This window comes from Pseudorca crassidens, chromosome 16, assembly GCF_039906515.1.
Source record: "Pseudorca crassidens isolate mPseCra1 chromosome 16, mPseCra1.hap1, whole genome shotgun sequence".
Classification (NCBI taxonomy): domain Eukaryota; kingdom Metazoa; phylum Chordata; class Mammalia; order Artiodactyla; family Delphinidae; genus Pseudorca; species Pseudorca crassidens.
Genome location: NC_090311.1, coordinates 81,228,027 through 81,247,545, shown reverse-complemented (window position 1 = coordinate 81,247,545; position 19,519 = coordinate 81,228,027). Strand labels below are relative to the sequence as shown.

Genomic DNA, 19,519 nt, shown 5'->3' with positions numbered 1-19,519 from the left:
TTTGTACGAGCTCTCCTCATTCGGTTTTCTTGATCTGCACTTGCTCAATAGAGATAAGATAAATTGAAGAAGCAGGCTTCCCTTGAGAAACTCATCATCTAATAGGAAGAGACAGAGAGGTGAATAATGCAGAATTCAGTGTGGTAAGCACTACGCTGATATCTATGCAGTGGGGGAACGGAGAAGACAGAATGGAAGTTCTTACACTCTCCCCGGGCAGTAAGACAACAGTGTGCACGGAACAGGCCAGAGACAATGCTGCTCCGTCTTGCCTGGGCCGCTCTGGACAGAGGGGAGACTGTGTTCGTGCCCTCTGGGGCTCGGTCACGTCGGGCCAGTGTTCGGAGGGCTGTTGTAATGCACCCTGACCATCTTCTGGTTGAGAGGAATGAAGGCTGCGTTACCAAGCAGACGGGGGCATTCTCAAGTTTCCACACGGGACGAGTACTGTAAAGCAGCAAACCCCAAACCGTTGTACTCTGTCTAGAAAGGGAGCAGAAACAGCCCGTGCCTGCTGCAGGAGTTTCTTCCCAACACTTTCCCCGCCCCCCATCTACCAGAGCTAAACGTCCCTGTACTGAATTAACGTGTCCCTGAATTAGCTTGAGAGGAGCTTTCGACTCACCCCTCCCCCAGACTCCTCCCCAAATGGTGCTTAGGACCAGAGGCACTGATCCCAACTGATGAGAGAAACGGCCTAGCAGGGCAGCTCGCTAGACAGGCAGTCAGGGCAGCTGGCCTCCACAGCCTGCAGCAGCCTGACTGCAAAGTGTGCCTGCCCCTCCTGGGAAAGGAATCCGAATCCCTTTCCTGAAGCCTGCACGTCACAGGTGACGGGAACCGATGACCAGGGCAGGTGAGTCAAAGGAGAGGGAGAGAAAAGGGCCACTCAGGTGGCCGTGGCCATCCCTGGGGGGCGGCAGTGAAGACGCAGACACACAGGGGAGTCTCAGACAGGTCACCCAGGTGCAGAGGCTGTGGTCATGGAGAGAATGTAGCAACAAATGGCAGAAAGTCTGAATCCGGGTCGCCGGGGTCCCTGGACCCACACGTAAGGTGCAGAGGGTGCCTGGGAGGCAAGCACCTCCCTTGTCCGTGGCCCCCTTTACCTGCAGCCTGGAGAAAAGGTGCAGCTTCCCCTCCTAAATTCACAGAAACATTCTCCAGAGATCGTGCAGGGCAGTGTGACAGCCAGAGGGCCCCAGAGATCAGCCAGCCCAGCGCCATCCTGACCACATGGTTAGAGGAGGAAGCCGGGGCCCGTGCAGGGTGACCCGCTGGGTCAAGGAGGCCACATCAGAGTCTGCAGGGACGCCAAGCCACCAGAGGCCTAGGCCTGTGCTTGTCTGGGTGGCTTGGACCTCCGAAAGGCTTTCTCCTCCTGTCTCACCTCGTCACGCTGGGAGGAAAGACAGAGTCTGTGTCCTAGATCCCACAGGTGTCAGAGGACAAGTGACACCTGCCAGGTCACAGCTGGCGCCTGACCTGGAAGCAGGTTTGGGGCCCTTTGCCCGGTGCTACTTCCCTGCGTGCCTGGTTCTCCCTAAGGAAAGGCCCTCAGGCTCAGCCCAAGCCATCCCCTGGTTTTCCTCTTGGAAGATGCTCAGAGCATCCAGACGTTAACCCGGACGATCCCTGTGTTGCTGCCCCGGCCCCAGAGGCTGTGAGTCGTTACCTTCAAACGCCCGGGCAGCATCCACGAGGTGGGACCAATCTAACCCCGTGGCCGTGTCCGGGAGGGGCATCAGGCCGGGATCTGCGCACTTGGACTTATCTGATAAGGACCCATCGGAGAACCAGAACTCATCTAGACAGAAACAAAACCAGAGTGTCAGTCAGATCACACAGCACGGGTACCGGCCGGGCCCTCAGAGGGGCCCAGGGAGCTTTCTGTAAAAGATCTCCTGTCCCAGTAAAGAAACAGACATCCCACCGCAGTCACCCAAGAGGCACAGCGCTCGAGAGGAGGGGCTTTGTGAAAAAGCCGCGGCCTCCAGGCTCACTGAGCGGTCGCCAGCCGGCAGGGGCCGGATGCAAGATCCGGACTGAGCCTTCCCACGAATCAGAAAAGCAGAGGCGAGCTTCTCCCGGGTGGGCTTCTCCCGAGGACACCACCCCAGTCTGACCACCCTCAGGATCTCTTCCTGTTTCCCTTGGGGTGACTTCCCCCGTGGGAAGAGCGTTGAAGCCTCTACTGTAAACACGGTTGGGTGCGATCTCTTTTGTACATTTCGCTACGTACAAAAATGGTGGTTGGATGACTCTTTTGACATAATGAGGCAGCTCGATCACTGGCTAAACCAAACCCCTCTCCCTAACTGGCACCGAATGTTTGCTAGTCTTCCCTTCTCTGTGCAAACAGACCTTTTACATTTCTTCTCTTTAAACTCTCATCACAGGACTTGAAGCGTTTTCGTCACTAGCCATACTGGTTGTTAGGAACTCATTATGCATCTGTGGACAAATTTCCCAAAGGCTGGACCTTCTCTAAGGTGCCTCTCCTGGCCCTGCCCAGAATGTGGTATGCAGCTGCTCGCGGACACATCTGACTAATTAGACCAATCAAAATAATGACCACCTGGCCTTCTGAGCCCGCAATTAAGGAGGGGATGTAATTAACCAAGTGCACCTGTAATTTTAGCGCCCACATCCTTTGGGGAAACTAAGAAATGCTCGCACCTGGACCAGGACAGAGGATGCCTGTGATCTGGCCTTGAAGGACCCTAACGCTCTGTTTCCCACACCTTCCACATGCAGCTCTTAGCCTACCTCTAACAGCGGCTAGAGCTAACGATGAAGCCACTCTGTTTTTAACATTAACCTGCTTAAAGGTGAAACCGTCGCCCCCTCCATCTTGAAGGGAAACCAGTAACGGGTATTTTATCAACGCCGTTCCCACCACCCTCCCTCTCCAAGTGCTCCAGCGTGTTCTATGTGTGATGTCCTCTGTCCTTGTCTGCTTCTCTCCTGATGGACCCCTCTGAACCCAGGGAGGCACCGAAGGGCAGAGGCTGGGCTGACCCCGCCCAGGTCCCATCTTCACCCAGAATTTAAGGTTCAACCACCCCCGCCCCGCCCCAGAGAGAAAGGTCAGGAAGCCCAGGGACCCTCAATCACTTCCCGTCTCTCAAACACATCAGCTGCTTTGCTTAAAGCAGGTTTTCTGCACCAAGTGAAAAGAAACTATTTGACTAGGTGGGAATTACTTTTGCCACTGATTTCCCTGCGGCTGAGTTGGTCAGGAATAGGGGTGTGCGTGTCGCAGCTCTGGGAAGGGTGCCCCGGGCCAGCTGGAAGCCGGTGTGCATGGGGCACGTCCCTCACCCCCTGCCTCTCCTTCCCTCACTGGAGAGGAAAACATCATGGAGTGAAAAATTGTTCAGCTGAATGAACATTTTTACCGCAAGTACAGTCTCTTGGTCACGTATCGCTAAGAAATGTGAACCTGAGGATTTTCTTTGCCTTTATAAAGAAATAACCCTTCACCTGAGCTTCTGGTATCGCCTAAAAGCAAACCCGGTACGCATTCTGTGCACTGTCTGCTTTCTCCCCAGCACCAGCAGACGACGCCCTGACTGGCTCTAACAGGAGTCAAGGCAGACAGCAAAATAATAGAGGGCAAGAGGGGAAGAGGCAGCGAGAGAGGAGGGCTGGGCTACAGCCCCTTGTCCCCTCTTCCCGTCCCTCCTGCGTTCGTGAGCTCAAAGAGCATCTTCCCCAAACACCCAACGGGGGACTGACAAAGGAGCCCTGACCATCTTGGGTTAAAGATCGGAGCTCTCGGGCTTCCCTGGTGGCGCAGGCGTTGAGAGTCCGTCTGCTGATGCAGGGAACATAGGTTCGTGCCCTGGTCCGGGAGGATCCCACGTGCCGCAGAGCGGCTGGGCCCGTGAGCCGTGGCCGCTGAGCCTGCGCATCTGGAGCCTGTGCTCCGCAACGGGAGAGGCCACAGCAGTGAGAGGCCTGTGTACCGCAAAAAAAACAACAACAAAAAAAAATCGGAGCTCTCACGCTGTGTGGGACCAACCTGAAGTTTGGTGGCCGGGAAGCTCCTGCCCAGAGTGAGTGTGTGTGGAGTGAGTGGGCCTAGCGACCCACAGAGCAGGGGTGTGTCACAGTCAGAGGCAAACCCAGGGCATCCTTCTAACCTCCTCCAACTTTTATGGAGAACCAGGAAGGAAAAGGAGGGATATTTCTTCTTTACTGTAAACAGTCACTCCTCTCCCCGAGTTGTCAATGGGACTTGCGTGTTTATTTGACACTCCAGAACTGGCAAAGATGCTCAGTAAATTGGAGAGGATTCCCTCCCTCGAGAGTTTATTTGGGGTACTATCCACTGCACCATCTACGGTGTGTTTGTTAAATGCCTACTGTATGCCTAAGGATGGGGTGGAGCAGTGGGGAAGACAGGCAAGGCCACCCCCCCACAGAGCTTACACGGCAAGTGACACGGGGAGAGGGAAGAAACAAATGAACAAGATCGGCATGTCGGAGGGAGGCCTGTCCGAGGAGGTGACAGTCACCAAGACACAGCCCAGCAGCAGCTGCCTGGGGAAGAGGAGTTCCGGGAGGAGAGCTCCGAGACAGCACGGATTGAGGCCCAAATGCATTGTCGCTCAGTAAGCAGGATGACACCAGTGTCAAGGAGTGTCACCATATATATATATATATATTTTTTTTTGTGTGTGTGGTACGCGAGCCTCTCACTGTTGTGGCCTCTCCCGCTGCGGAGCACAGGCTCCGGATGCGCAGGCTCAGCGGCCATGGCTCACGGGCCCAGCCGCTCCGCGGCATGTGGGATCTTCCCGGACCGGGGCACGAACCTGCGTCCCCTGCATCGGCAGGCGGACTCTCAATGACTGCGCCACCAGGGAAGCCCCAGGGAGTGTCACCTGAAATGAAGTAGGAGCCGCCTAAGTTCCTCTCTGTATTGTTTTTTTTTTGCTGCACCGTGCAGCTTGCGGGATCTTAGTTCCCTGACCAGGGATGGAACCTGGGCCCTCGGCAGTGAGAGAGCAGAGTCCTAACCACTGGACCATCAGGGAATTCCCCTAAGTTTCTCTCTGAATTATCAAAATGAAAAGCACCGTACACACTGCTATATTTAAAATAAATAATCAACAAGGACCTACTGTAAAAAAAAAAAATTAAAAAATAAATTTTTTTTTTAAAAAGCACCTAAAATTTTTGCAATGCTTGGAAAATCGTATAATCGGGAAAAAAAATTACGTTTTTTTAAATTTTGGGGTCCAAGACTCCAAACCACCACAAATTCTTTATAATACTTATAACTGACATTAGGTCTCACCCAGCTGACGTTTACCCTGCACCTGCTGTATTCTGGGTCCCACCAGGTACCGTATCGGTACCTGGGGATGGGATGACCACAGGCGCAGGTTCTGCCCTTGAGGGGCCGGCAGGAGCAGGTGAGTCCTGCTGGTGCCGCTCTGGGGTCTGGGAAAGTACGTACAGGAACCAGCCCCTGCACTTGGCGTGACCACAGCAGCTGTAACTGGGCTGTTCCCTGAGCTTTCCAGATGGGGAGGAAAAGGCGCGACTTAGGTACCAGAGCCTGTTATTTCAAGGCCAGTCCTCTCGAGCCACTGCTGTTCCAGAGCCCACGCTGCTCCTCCGGCCAACCCAGGAAAGAAAGCGACTCGCGGCTTCTGAAGGGCAGCCGGTGTCCAGGCACCGCTGCCGGGGCCTCTGCTCTCTGGCCTGGACATCGATCTTGGGGCTTCCTGTTTGTTTATCCCGACCCTGAAATCGCGGGGACCAGCTTTATTGAGTCTGACTTTCTCGCTGTTGTTCTAAACGCGGAGGAGCCTTCCTGTTAGCATTTCCTGGTGGTCAGATAGCTGTGGTTTCACAATTACTCTCCAGAAACCAAGGGATGTTTATTACAGAGGAGACTGAGAACATTTGAAAAAAAGAGAAAGAAGTGCCGCATAGAGTCGGAGAATATACTCTTCCTCCGACGGCCACGGATGCTGTCTGCGAGGCCGGCGGAAGCAAGGGCAACTCTTCTGCAGGCCGCACACCACTACGTCTGCACCTGGGGTCTGTGGCATCTTGGGTGGGTACTAAATTATAAGGAAAACACTAATTTCTTTTATTTCTGCTAAAACTCGCTTTTAAACTTCAAGGAGCATCCTTTGCGGGGGGCCTAGGTCACAACAATAGGATTTGGGAACATATAGAACCTAACACCTTGTTGGGCATTTTTAATTAATTAATTTTCTTTTATTATTTATTTTTGGTTGCGTTGGGTCTTCATCGCTGTGCGCGGGCTTTCTCTCTAGGCGCGTGGGCTTCAGAAGTTGTGGCACGTGGGCTCAGTAGTTGTGGCTCGCGGGCTTAGTTATTCCACGGCATGCGGGATCTTCCTGGATCAGGGCTCGAACCCGTGTCCTCTGCACTGGCAGGCGGATTCTTAACCACTGCCACCACCAGGGTAGTCCTAATACCCTGTTTTATTTTTCAAAATTTAAGAACTCTTGTTCTAAAAGTCTACCCACATAGGAGGATTTCTACCATTCCTTGGAGTGTTTCATAAAACTCCATTTCGTAAAAAATCAGTAATTCTCTTTAAACATGCTTTAAACCTGCGAATACTTGTGACTGCACTGAACAAAGCCAGGTAACCCCATGCCCAAGCAGACAAGGGCATGAGAGCTTTTCAATATCACTGGTTTTCGGGCCTGTGAACTGTGTGTCAAAATGGCCACTCCCTATTCTTTTTTTCTACCTGGGCCTCAAAAGAAATTTTACTCTGAAATCCACCAATGATGGAAACAAAGGCCCTAAATGCAAGGCAGAAAGATCTCAGAATTGTTTCAATTGTTCGAGCTGGTCTTATTTTTATACCTCCAAGTTGAAGACATAATGATACAGCACATTCAGGGATCCCCAAACCGCCCCCAGGAAATATATATGAATCACGACGTGAGTCACATCTAAAATGTGTTTGTTAAGTGTCATCTGTCTTCCAAGGCTGGATTAAGATCCTGGTCTCAGGAGAAGAGAGATTCTGAGATGGGCCCAAGTTTGAGACTTGGAAAAGCTAAAACTGTCTGAACGAGCAGCCTGTGACTGATAATTACACGGAGAAAAGGTGCGGCGATGAGGTCTCCGGAGGCTCACTGTGAAGAGATGGACTTGCCAACCCTCCCCAGTGCTGTCCTTGCTGCAGATTAGGAACAAGATCCAAATGAGCGTCTATGAGCGGAAGGTCAGATGCTTCCTGGAAACTTTAGGAGCATACGTGTGCCTCTGCATATCCTTGCTCAACCTCTGTAGCTAACGAACCATCCAGGGTTACACGCTCTGGCAGAACTAACCTAACTGCCACTGCAAGTCCTCGTGAAGCTAAGTCTCTGAGAAACTAAGAGAAACCCCTGGGCGACCCCAAATAGTCCTCATTTCTCGCTCATGGGCATCTGCTGGCCTCAAGCTCCCACCTGTCAACTCTCTGGCTTGTTCCAGGGTCAGACTGTTGCAGCTACTCTCTGAGCGAGATCTGCTCACAGGGGCTCTGCTGAGTGACCAGAAACCACAGAAAGCAAAAGATGACTGACATCTGCCTTGAGCAGATACAGGAATAATAACCACACAGGTGAATGTGGGCATCAGGGGTCCCAGGGGCGAGCGTCCTCCCAGGGACAACCAGATCCCTGCAGTTGAGCCTCTTGGTGGGGAGGGAGGAGGGAATCAGAAGTGTCTTGGGGGAGACACATTAATTCAAATTACTCCCGGCTCCCTTATTTATATTTTGTCATTTGATCCACCAAACCTAGAGAATTTTTTTTTCTGAGTAGGTTGTGAAGTTTAGAAATTGGAGGAGTCACGTGGCCAAATAAGAAGGTTTCATCTGAGAAGCGCAAACAGCAAGGACCACTCTTCCTGCTTTTCCCAGGAGAAGAGACAATGAAGGCAAGTCAGGCAGTTTTTAACCCAGATAGTGGACAGTGTATCCTGCCTGCTTCCATTGTACCTCTGAACATACTAAGCAAGGACACAGGGACGTCCCTGGTGGCGCAGTGGTTAAGAATCCGCCTGCCGATGCAGGGGACACGGGTTCGAGCCCTGGTCCGGGAAGATCCCACATGCCGCGGAGCAACTAAGCCCGGGTGCCACAACTACTGAGCCTGCGCTCTAGAGCCCGCGAGCCACAACTACTGAGCCTGTGTTCCACAGCTACTGAAGCCTGAGTGCCTAGAGCCCGTGCTCCGCAACAAGAGAAGCCACCGCAATGAGAAGCCCGCGCACTGCAATGAAGAGTAGCCCCCGCTCGCCGCAACTAGAGAAAGCCCACGCACAGCAACGAAGACCCAACGCAGCCAAAGATAAATAAATAAATAAATATTTAAAAAAGGGTAACTCGGCATACCCAGACGATAGAACAGAAGTCAACACTAAAAGAAGTGAGCTATCACGCCACGGAGGAAAATTAAATGTATTTCTGGAAAGGCTACACCCTGTAGACTCCAACTATACGACACCTGGAAAGGACAACACTATGGAGACAGTAAAAAAAGAACCACTGATTTACCAGGGGTGAGGGGCAGAGAGGGATGAACAGGTGGGGCACAGAGGCTCGTTAGGGAGATGAAAATACTCTGTAAAATACTACAATGGTAGGTACGTCACCATGCATTTGCCCAAACACATAGAATGTACGACGCCGGGGGGGTGAACCGCGACGCAAACTACGCACTTTGGGTGATGAAGATGTGTTAGTATCCTCTAACAAGTGTTCCCTGTGGTCGGGGGCAGACTGAGCACCTGCAGGGGCAGTGGGTGTGTACCCGGGAAGTCTGCATACCTTCTGCTCACTTTTGCCGGGAACCTAAGACCGCTCTAAGTAAATGATGTTTATTAAGAAAAAAAAAGTGAAGCTAAGAAAAGGATAGAGAGTTTACCCTTAAGCAACGTGGCTGTTAGGGGCGTGGACCACCCACACAGTGGAAAATCTGCATGTACTTTACAGTTGGCCCCCGTATCCGAGGTGCCACATCCCCTGATCCAACCAACCGTGGAGCACGTAGTACCGTGATATTTACATGGAGAAAAGTCTGTGTGTAAGTCGATCTGCACAGTTCAAATCCCTGTTGTTCAAGGGTCAATTGTGCGTCTTCCACATGGAAGCAAATGAAAGAATGTAAGAACTACCGTAACGTCTATACTGAGATTTCACAAGCATACCTCAAGCATTTTTAAGTGGAAGATATGACATCTGCAAGAAAATAGAGTTTTACTGGCTTTAGGAAAGCTTTAAGAGGCCATTAAAGTTACCTATTTACAAAAAAGGACAAACATTTGGAGAAATATTAGGGTATTAGAATATGTCTGTCTGACCTTCATACCTTTATCAAGAGGGAGTATTTCTCCAATTTAGGCAAATGGACTTTTCATAACAGGCAGGACATTATGTTACTTAAAGAAATAGATGGGCTTCCCTGGTGGCGCAGTGGTTGGGAGTCCGCCTGCCGATGCAGGAGACATGGGTTCGTGCCCCGGTTCGGGAAGATCCCACATGCTGCAGAGTGGCTGGGCCCGTGAGCCATGGCCGCTGGGCCTGCGCGTCCGGAGCCTGTGCTCCGCAACGGGAGAGGCCCGCGTACCGCAAAAAAAAAAAAAAAAAAAGAAATGGATTAAGAATTTTATGAGACAAGCTTCATTTCCAATTATGTTAAACATTAGAAAGATTATTAGAACTTTTATTTCATTTAGCCTGGGACTTATATGTGTATTATGAAGTTCAAATTGGTTCTAAAGATAATGCTTTCTACCATGAAATTTAAGAAAACCCTGACAAGGAACATATTTCTGATTTAATCCTCATTCTTCCTGTACAATAGAAATTAACTATGAAAAAAGGAAATAAAGCTAACTAATGTTAAAAAAAAAATCACGCTTCAACACCGACATGTTAATAGGAAACTAACACTATGTAAAAAGGAAAGATTTTAGGATTTGAAGGAAAATCATCTGGAAATTATCTAGTCAACCTGTGGCCAATAAATTGGAGTGAACTGGACACAGAATCTAAGTGATGGGACATGGTACCACGTGGGAAGAGCCAGGGCTGGGACCCAGGTGTCCCGATGCCCACCTGCCACCTTCGCCTTCACCAGATCTGGAAGATCAAGAAGAAACAGACACAGGAGGCAAGAAAAGCAACCTTCCTCCCCGCGTGCTGCCAACCAGAAAATCTACCACCGTGGCGCCCTTTTCTCTTTATCAGGTTTAGACACTTCTTTCTTTACGGATGTAATAGCTGAGCTGAGTATAAAGGTCACTATTTCACCTGCTAAAAACGTTTAATACGGGTTTTTCGATTTTCTGAAAAATTGGCAGTAGTGTTCAACTTTTAAAAAATGTCCACTTTGGGGCTTTTACCACCTTCAAAAATCACTAAAAGAGAAAACGCACCACCAAATGATATATAGTTTAAAGAATAAACAAGTCCCTCCAACCCCGGTAGGAGACCCACCCCAGAGAGCCCACGAGGACAGCTCGGGCCACCCCGGGCACTTACTCCGCAGGCTTCCCATGCTGGGTGCCGGCTGGGTCCGGGGTGGCAGGGTGCTGTGGTAGGGCGGGGTGGTGCTGAACAGGATGTCGCTGGGCAGGGCCTGGTCAAGGATGGAACTTCGGGAGCTTCCGAAGGAAGACCCCCTCCGGTGGCTGCAAATGCTCTCGTCCGAGAGCGTGCGGTACAGCGAGCGGCGCGGGGACAGGTTCCCATAGAACGAAAACTAGGGGTTGAGACAGGAGGAGGGAAGGGAAAACAGATGTCAGAAAGCTGACAGCGTGAAACTCATCTGACTGCCTTAGGGGGGGGTCCCGGACCACCGTGGGAGCATCTCTGAGCAGCAGGTGCGCGTAAAGCCTCAGCCTAGGGATGCTACAACCAGGCACGCAGGTCACCGAGGCAAAGCACAAGGGCTTTCTGCAGTTCCTGGGTTTGGCTCTTTTCCTCCTTGGACGTTCTGTGAAATATCACCACGAATTAGACAGGCACAGCTCTGTTCTGAAATGTTAAATGGAGGTTCCATAACCTTTTAGCTGTGGCAGCTTCTGGAAATACAGAACGCTGCCATTTCAGGCAACGGTTATTCAAAACCACACCTAGTGCTGGCTTGATTTTCATCGGAAATGACTACATGTTAATATTAGGTGATTTCTGTACCAATCAACTACATGCGAGGTTCAACCTACTCTAGGTCACAATAATAATATTAATTTTTGAGCACTGCAGCTTTCTAAGCCACACACAGGTTCAAGAAAGACAGTAATGGTCCAGGAAAGTCTTACTGTCTACACACTTTAAAGTTTCACTCACAGAAGTCTAGTACAGTTGTTGAGAATTGAGTTATAGTAATCAATCGTAACCAGGTTCAAAGAAACCATTAAAATTACTGTGTTAAATCGCAGACAGCGTAGGGAAAGTTCATACTAAAGAAGCAAGTAGTCCAAAACCCAAGAACAATTAAATCAAATCTGAATTTCCAACTTCTTCTATATCCTGAACCACGTTCCTTTTACATCAATAATAGTAAAAGCCAGAACGTTTGCATCAAGCAAATACAGAAACGGTTATTTACGTTTGTGAATGTAAAGTGTTTCTATTGTATGTGTCCCTTTCATCCTGTCAAGTCTGTCCAGCTGATGAATGGGAACCAGAGTGTGTGCGAACTGCAAAGTTACGTTTGCACTACGAAAAGAAGGCGATTTGTCTTAGAAGAAAAGAAAAAACACATGTCAAGGAGAAGGTTGTTCCTATTAGAAGAAAAGCTATTTGCACCTTCGGTACAATAGCCCGCACCCAAGCTTGTACAGTACCATATACATGATTTGGTACGAGTTAAAGAAAAAAAAAAGGACTCATTCTGTTGAGCTCTTCCGAGATTCCCTCTTCACACACAACCAGCAGGCTCTGCAGAACATGATTACAGGCCCATTAGATTAAAGCGGCTTTGAGGTAGTATCTCATGAGAGTGTTATTCTAAGAACACAATTAGGTTAATTGCAGCATCGTTTTATTATAGGGAAGACGGTAGCACAAAGCCTTGCCGTTTATCTTGATCACAGTCAAGATGGCCATGCCTGACTTTTTTCTTTTCATTTGGACAAGAGAGCGCTGAATTAGAAGGGAGAAAGGCCTGCATTCCACGGCTGACTCTGCCCCCAAGTATTTATGCGAACGTCACACTTCATCAGTTGGGGCCTCAGTTACTTGCCAGAAGAGGAGATTGGGCTGGATTACCTGGGAGTCCTTTTTCACTTTCCATTACTTAACAAAGTGGTTTAAGAGACTGTAATAACACATAATAAAACTAAAACTAATAAGGACAGTAAAGTCATCTAACGGTAGCGAGGGTCTGCGCCCTGGTCATGAAGCTGTGCCCTCGAACGTGAGGTTGGTTTGTGAGACTGACGCGTGGCCTTTCCTTGTGGGTGGGCACGGTTTACAAGCACGGGGCAGGTGCCATCTGATTTACAATGCCAGGCGGTACAGTACCTAAGTCCAGCCCATTTCTGGAACAGGATTACACCCAAGCAGGATGGCTTGGAGAACTCTATCCTTGGTACAAGTTCCGGAGCAAAAGCCAGGCGGTGTGAATTTTAACAGCTACTATTTCTGATGACCTGTTATATCCGGGTCCTCTGTGAAGTTGGTTCTTATCTTGGCTGTAACTCTGTATACATTTATCATTGCTTCCTTTTTTCAGAGGACGACGCTGGGCCAAGCGATTAAGTCACATGAACAAAATCACACGGCCGATGGTCACTGCAGCCGAGAACTGAGGCCAGGCCCGCCTGCCTCTAGCTTCCTCTGTCCGTCTAGAAAGCTGCCCTTCCTGACCTCTCCCAGGCTCACTCTGCTTCCTGGGGGAATAACAGTGAAAATGGCCAACCGGGCACAGAGCTGTAGGTAGGATCACGAGAGAGGCCACATGTGGGAGAACTCTGGAAGCCCCGGCGTCTCTTTACGCTTTTCCTTAGTGTTTCCGGTCACTTCAAAGCTACACAAAAGTCACTAACCTTTCTCCTCCCCTCCTCCACTGAGGGGCTGTCGGGAAGCATCAATTTCAGAAAGTCTTCTTTGGAGAGCACGTGCTGAGTTTCTGAGACATCATCTCCCACCACTGCCTGCTGCTGAGCTGAGGCGGACAGCAGACCCATCTCACCATACAGCCTGGTGAAACAAGGCAGAAGGAAAATGAAGGTGAGTCATCAGCCTATCTGTAAAACGCCGGTAGCCTTATGAATTAAAATCCAGTCACCAGCTTCACCCACCACGTTCATACACACAGAAACTCGCTGACTCACTTCTGCTGCATTTCTCCCAGATCCCCGTGCCATCCTACGTTTGTGAAATGAGTGCAAACTTAGGTTTCTGAATAATGCAGAACAAATCAGATCCCCAAAGCCCTGAATGAGAAAAACATAGAGCCAAATTTTCAAATAAGGCTGTGTCTTCCCTTTCCTAACCTGTGTCAGAAAACACAGTTTCAATAATTCATCGGAGATTATCTCGTGTTCTTCGAAGGAAGCCTGGTGCCTGTCCGGAATTTGAGAAAGCCCTTCCCTTGTGGCTGGGCAACCCCACGCACCGTCCACCCTGCAACACGGAGAGCCAGACCCCGGGGAACCTGATGTTGAACAGTAATCCATCCGGGTGCATGCCAAGCATTTTTATTATCAGCCATTTCGCAAAGCCGTTTGAATAAATGAAGCAGCTATCCCCCTTGATTATCAGTATATAGAAATGTATTTATGGACAACAGAAGACTGCCTAGCCGAATTACTGTTTTCAGCTCTTTTCCAGAGAGAAAACTGGGGAGTCGTTTTTAAAAGGTTTGGTCTGCAAATGTAATCTGAGCCACGGAACGTTCCTGAAGACACGGTGGGTGAGGAACCAGGGGCTGTACTGTCAGCCGAGGCGGACGGGCCGCACAACCTGAAACGTGATGCTCCAGGAACCACGGCCCAGGGCGGCAGCTTGCTGAGGATGACCTGTGTGTGACTGTCCTGCATCACCGAGATGACCCCATCTCCAAAGCCAGGCTACTGTGTTGCAGGGTGACGGCTCACTGGGGAATTATCAGGATATGAAACTCACATGAACATGCTCAAAATTAAGAACGATTTATCGGAACTCGCTACGTCTCTTGCTTTGTTCCTGAGGTAGGTCAGGTTTCCCGAACTTTTCGGCTCTGTAAGCAGCAGCAGCGCTGACGTCATGAAAGCAGTGACTGGGGAAGAAGCTTTCAAAACTTTTAAATGTGACTGAAGATGTGGTTGGCTTGGGAGCTAAAAAAGAACCCAAGACCCGGGGGATGGGGGCTCTGCACGGAACCCCCGTGGGAAGACACACCATGGAGGGTTTGTGACGAGGCCGTCACACGTGCCCAGCTGTGGGCCCTGAGATTCGGGGGTAGACGTGCTCAAGAGCTCCAGGCCCTATCTGCTTTGGGAAAGACGTAGGGAAGAAAAAAACAAACCCAGGTCTCATCAGTAACTGCTGGGATAATAAGGTAACACCGAAAATCACTAATAAAATGCACTATTCCAGTTCCCTATGTGTTTAAGTAAAAATTGCTAGCCTTTTTTCCTGCTAACTTAGTGACTTTATTAAAATTGACAAATGATACGTCAATAAGTATGCTCCGAGGGTCTACTACGTGTGTCACGAGGACGTACAGAGGTGAGGAGGACATGGTACGTGAATATAAAAGCAAGGAACAGAAATTTGTTTTAGGGACTTCGCTGGTGGTGCAGTGGTTAAGAATCTGCCTGCCAACGCAGGGGACACGGGTTCGAGCCCTGGTCAGAAAAGATCCCATATGCCGCGGAGCAACTAAGCCCGTGTGCCACAACTACGGAGCCTGCGCTCTAGAGCCCACGAGCCACAACTACTGAGCCCACGAGCCACAACTACTAAAGCCCGTGTGCCTAGAGCCCGTGCTCCATGACAAGAGAAGCCACTGCAATGAGAAGCCCACGCACTGCAACAAAGAGTAGCCCCTGCTTGCCACATCTAGAGAAAGCCCGCGTGCAGCAAAGACCCAATGCAGCCAAAAATAAATAAAATAATTTATATAAAAAAAAGAAATTTGTTTTAATTTTATATGAGAACATCAAAGAAAGGGAAGACTTTTAAAGAGAAATATAAATGCCAACATTTAAAGAGCTTTACCAAGATGTTTCTCGATTACTCTTTTTTAGAAAATCTGTTTCTACTGGGGGGAAAAATACATTAGCTTGGTCCATGCCCCAGATGCCCAAGGTTTGCCTAGAGAAGAGCCCCCCGGACACCTTACCCCTGACACTCAGCCACTTCGGGTTCCTCGGGTGGCGGGCTGTCTTCCGATTTCTTCCAGCCGATGACATATTTGTTCATGGCCCCTTGCCGGTGGTAGGCCTTGGACACGGACCCCGGGGCCTGTTGACTGCTGCTGTGAGACACGATGTACACTTTGGACGTATCCAGAGACCCACTAATTTTGGAACCGTGAGCTGAGGGGCTTCCTGAATGGCGTGAACCACTGGGGAGAAAAAGACAGAAGCCGCGATACAATCAGATCTCAGCGGTGCGGGCACGTTGCCAAACTCAGAGCCACCACGCACGACTCCTGTCCTTCTCTTGAGCAAAATCGGGCAGCGGGGGGCAGATGTGGCTGCCTCTCTGCCACGTGCCTTTGGAATGCCCTGCTTCCCACAGGCCAAGGGTGTTCATGTGCAAAGCTGTATGCCTGTGGCCAGAAGGATGTTCAAAGCCCAGTCAGGGGAAATCTAATAGAAAAATGGGCACCACAGTGATGCCTCAGAAGAAAAGAAACTCAAATGGTGAATAAACATAAGAGGAAGGGCTCAACCTCCGCCATCCCCAAGGAAACCAGTGCAAACCACTGCAGGATATCAGGGCACGCTCACCAGACTGGCAAAAATGGGAGCCTCTTATGATGAGAGTCCAGTGTTACCAGCACCTGGGGCAATGGTCACAAGCCCGGTGTGCTTTTCCATTTTCCTCATTCAGGCTTGATTAAAAATGTCTTTGACCCCAATAGTAAAATATTTTAAAGTTAAACTCTAAGAACAAATGCATGGAATCCATTTCACGAGCAACGTGGCGAGACCCCGTGTCTAGCAGCAGTAACGTGGCTCTAAAGGTTTCCTCTGAAGCAGATGAACATTCTAGAATGTTGGCAATAAGGTTTTCATGAATCCTTTCCTTCTAGACTCACGTTCTTATTTTAGAGTTTCACTGCCAACTCTCAATCCTTTACAAAGAGTAGAGTATGATGACATGAATAAGTGCAAACACCAGATAATCACAAGAGCCATTTACAGGAGAAGCCAGAACATGGGTTTTTCTGCTTTGTTTTTTTGGCAGTTGACTTGTTTCACTTTGCAAAAGCTTGGTTAGCCTCCTATGAATACTGCTTTGTATTCTGAGCTCTTATCTAAGTGCCCTGCCCTCGTAGGGGAAAAAGAAAACAAACAACCAACCAAAACGGGTTTGCTGAATTAAAAGCATGGAGCGGCAGGGGCGCCGTCTTAATGGGTAGTGATTCCTGCACACCCCTCCCTCCAGCCCCGTCTCGCCTCGCACCAGTGCAGCTTGTCTTCAGGGGTCGTAAGTCCCCGTTCCCAGTTCTCAGTGCAATCCCGGAATCGCACCACAAACATAATGGACGCTTGCTCTACTCCTGGATGGCTGCTGGGAGCGTGCGTGTGTGTGGTGGAGCTGGTGGGGGTGGCAGTGATGCTGGTGGTGGAAAACCAGAATCAGAGTATTAAGAATGTGTCATAGATGGTCTGGGAGCTGCGAAAAGCCGACCCTGGTGCCTCCTGTCTCCTTAGGCGACCCAAGGCACTGGGTTACTAACTCAATCAAGAAGCATTTATCAACAGCCTTCTTAGCCTTCCCTCCTTCACCCAACAAACATTCCAATGCTTGTCAAGTTCAAGGACCTGTATGTACCAAGTGCTGTGGCTACGGAGTGAAGGAGGCAGGCCCAGGCTCTCTAGATGAGAGGAGGCAGCAGCCTGGGGTGAGATCCACACTGAGTACACATCATGTCAACCAGGGTTGAGCGCTGAGAAGCAGCTAAGACATGGTGGGATACAGGAGTGCGTGGGCTGGAGGGGTGACTAGCCAGGGTGCTCGGCGCTGATGCCAGCCCCCAAGGGGCTCTCCTGCTCTCCTGTTCCCTGGACTGCGCCCAGTCACAACTGAGCCCCTGGGCAGCGGGGCTCAGCTCCGAGCTGGCCACACGCTCCGAGGCCGACGGTACTCATCAGCACAGGGAGTGTGCGTCCCGGTCCGGGTCCTGGCATTTCGGGATCTGCAGTCTCGGCGCCACTGTGGTAGGTGGGCCCCTTGTGCGCTAAGGAGCCTTCTACCTCAACACGCCGACATTTCAAGTCTTAGTTTACATGTAAAACTATTCATAGATAACACTTAAAAACACTTGAATATTTTAAAATTAAAAAAACTTAAAAATATTTGAAATCTTATTTTCTCTAGTTCTCCCATATGGGTGAGGGGACAGACAGGAGGAAGTGTTCAAAAGAGTTACTTTAATGATGAATTCCACATGAGCAAAAGCCTGCAACTGGAGTTGAAATGTGGCTTTAAAGTCACCGTCAACTAAGAAGGGCAAGAAAAAGGCACCTGGATGGGAAAGGAGCCCCTCACTCAGCACATGGCCCTTCTGCAACCGCTGTGCACATGTCCAGCGTAAAGGGGTGGAAAGAAGGAACGTCGACCAGAAACGCAATCTAGCAGTTTCCTGTGCTTTCTACGAGTCTGACCCATTACATTAATGAATGCTTAAGGTGTTCCAGAAAATTGACTTCAAATCCCTATAAATATCCTGACTGTATTCATAAAAGAAGGTGCTCTGAAAGCGGTTTCCACTGAAATTCTCCTCAACGGTAATACAGAGTTCTGTTTGTGATGCCAGTTACGTCTCTCTAAGGCCGCATCAGGAAATCAGCCATTTTACAAAGTCTTCTGCACTCTGAACAAGACACCAGAAGATTATAAAATCCCAAGATGGTTTTTACAGCCTGGCCAATTCAAAACTGCCTCTGAAAGTAAGACAGGAATAATTCAGGTAACCAAAGCCACTGATAACACTTAAATATTATTTTAGTTAGTACTAAACCTATTTAAAGTCAAATTATTAAAGAGAACTGGTCAAAAGTAATAGGTGTCTCTACTTTGAAATAGGTTCCATATCCTGCACTCCGTCTGCCCAGGGGAAGAAGACAGAGCCTATGGTGGGTGCTCAGGGCGCCCTGTCTGCGTCTCCTCCCCCTTCCCCCAGGGACACAACCCTCTGATTTTCTTCCGAGGAAGTGGCTCTCTTCCCCAGTCTCCAGCTGCGTGGTTTGGCAGACTGACCCCCAGTCCCCCAGAGCACAGTGATTAAAGCCAAGAACACGTGAAGGGACACTGGTGGCAGGGCAGGGGGGCATGTCTGCAGAAACTTGAAAAGATCCGCACTTTCTTCCTGTGACGGGGAGCAGTAGCACGGGAGGCCTGCAGGTGACACAGCAGGTGACACAGCCATTCTCACCGCTGAGATTTCAGGGCCGTCCTGCCGAGCCCACGGACTGGGGGGACCTGGTCTCAGGTGACATCATGTGAGCTGCTGTGTCAAAGCAGAACCTTCACAGTTCTGGCCCGTGGGGTTCCATAAGCCAAAATACTACCTTCGCTGTGTGAGCTAATTCGTGTGCAGTTTTCTTTAACTTGTCACATAAATGCCCTCGAATGACACAAATGATGTAAATGTAAGACACAGACGACGACGTTAGCGACAGGAGAAGGAAACCAGAAAGGCGGCAGTGAGCACGTGTGTGCAGGCACCCTCGTGTTTTAGGTTTGTGCAAGAAAAATTAATCTACGGTAATTTTCCGGGACTTAGAAGTTTAAAACGTTTTTTCAAACAAGATCAGACATCACATGACATCAGTCATGAAAATAACAGCACCGCTGATGAGGTCTCGGCCTCGACTGAGACGAAAGCCGGAGCGATGCATGTGTCTGCTCTGTGGTCACAGCTACTCTCCCTTCTGCCCGGCGGTTCGTCCCCCCTGGCTCGGCAGTGGCCGCGTGAGGACGGGCAGAAGGTCAGAGGGCAGCGGGCTCGGCCTGGGTGAAGGCGGCCGAGGAGAACAGAGGCCGGCGCTGGGAACCCCACGGCCAGCCTCAAGCACCATCGCTGGAGAAGTACCTCTGCCACGGCCTTAGGGACCTGGAAGGATAATCCCATCCGTGTTCATCTGACTGCCCTCCAGCAGCTAGAAGAGTTCTGAGGAAAAGTCAGACAGTCACTCAGAGCTGAAGCAGGGAGACAGCAAGGAAAACGAGAGCGGTCGTCGGTGTGCAGTAAATTCTACGCGCGGCCAAACCTGAATGAAAGCGTTTCTCTGCCTGGTCTTTGAAGGGAGGAATCACCAATTATGAGTTTTAAAGTCTCTGTACAGACGTATG

At 49.9% G+C, this 19,519-nt stretch overlaps 1 protein-coding gene and 1 non-coding gene across 5 annotated transcripts in view; both read right to left on the bottom strand.

Annotated features, from left to right (window-relative positions):
- SIPA1L2 (signal induced proliferation associated 1 like 2) overlaps nucleotides 1-19,519 on the bottom strand; it is a 219,921-nt gene that overhangs the window by 15,087 nt on the left and 185,315 nt on the right. For 3 of the 4 annotated variants that reach the window (XM_067711090.1, XM_067711089.1, XM_067711091.1), the window contains exons 15-18: nucleotides 15,333-15,557; nucleotides 13,051-13,204; nucleotides 10,541-10,760; nucleotides 1,676-1,807 (exon numbers count right to left, since the gene is read on the bottom strand). In XM_067711090.1, coding sequence (XP_067567191.1) covers nucleotides 1,676-1,807; nucleotides 10,541-10,760; nucleotides 13,051-13,204; nucleotides 15,333-15,557 — 731 coding nt within the window. The remainder of the gene's footprint in view (nucleotides 1-1,675; nucleotides 1,808-10,540; nucleotides 10,761-13,050; nucleotides 13,205-15,332; nucleotides 15,558-19,519) is intronic. The other variant, XM_067711092.1, reaches the window with a different exon arrangement.
- TRNAE-CUC (transfer RNA glutamic acid (anticodon CUC)) lies at nucleotides 4,973-5,045 on the bottom strand. The gene has a single exon. It is a non-coding gene; the product is annotated as a tRNA-Glu (tRNA).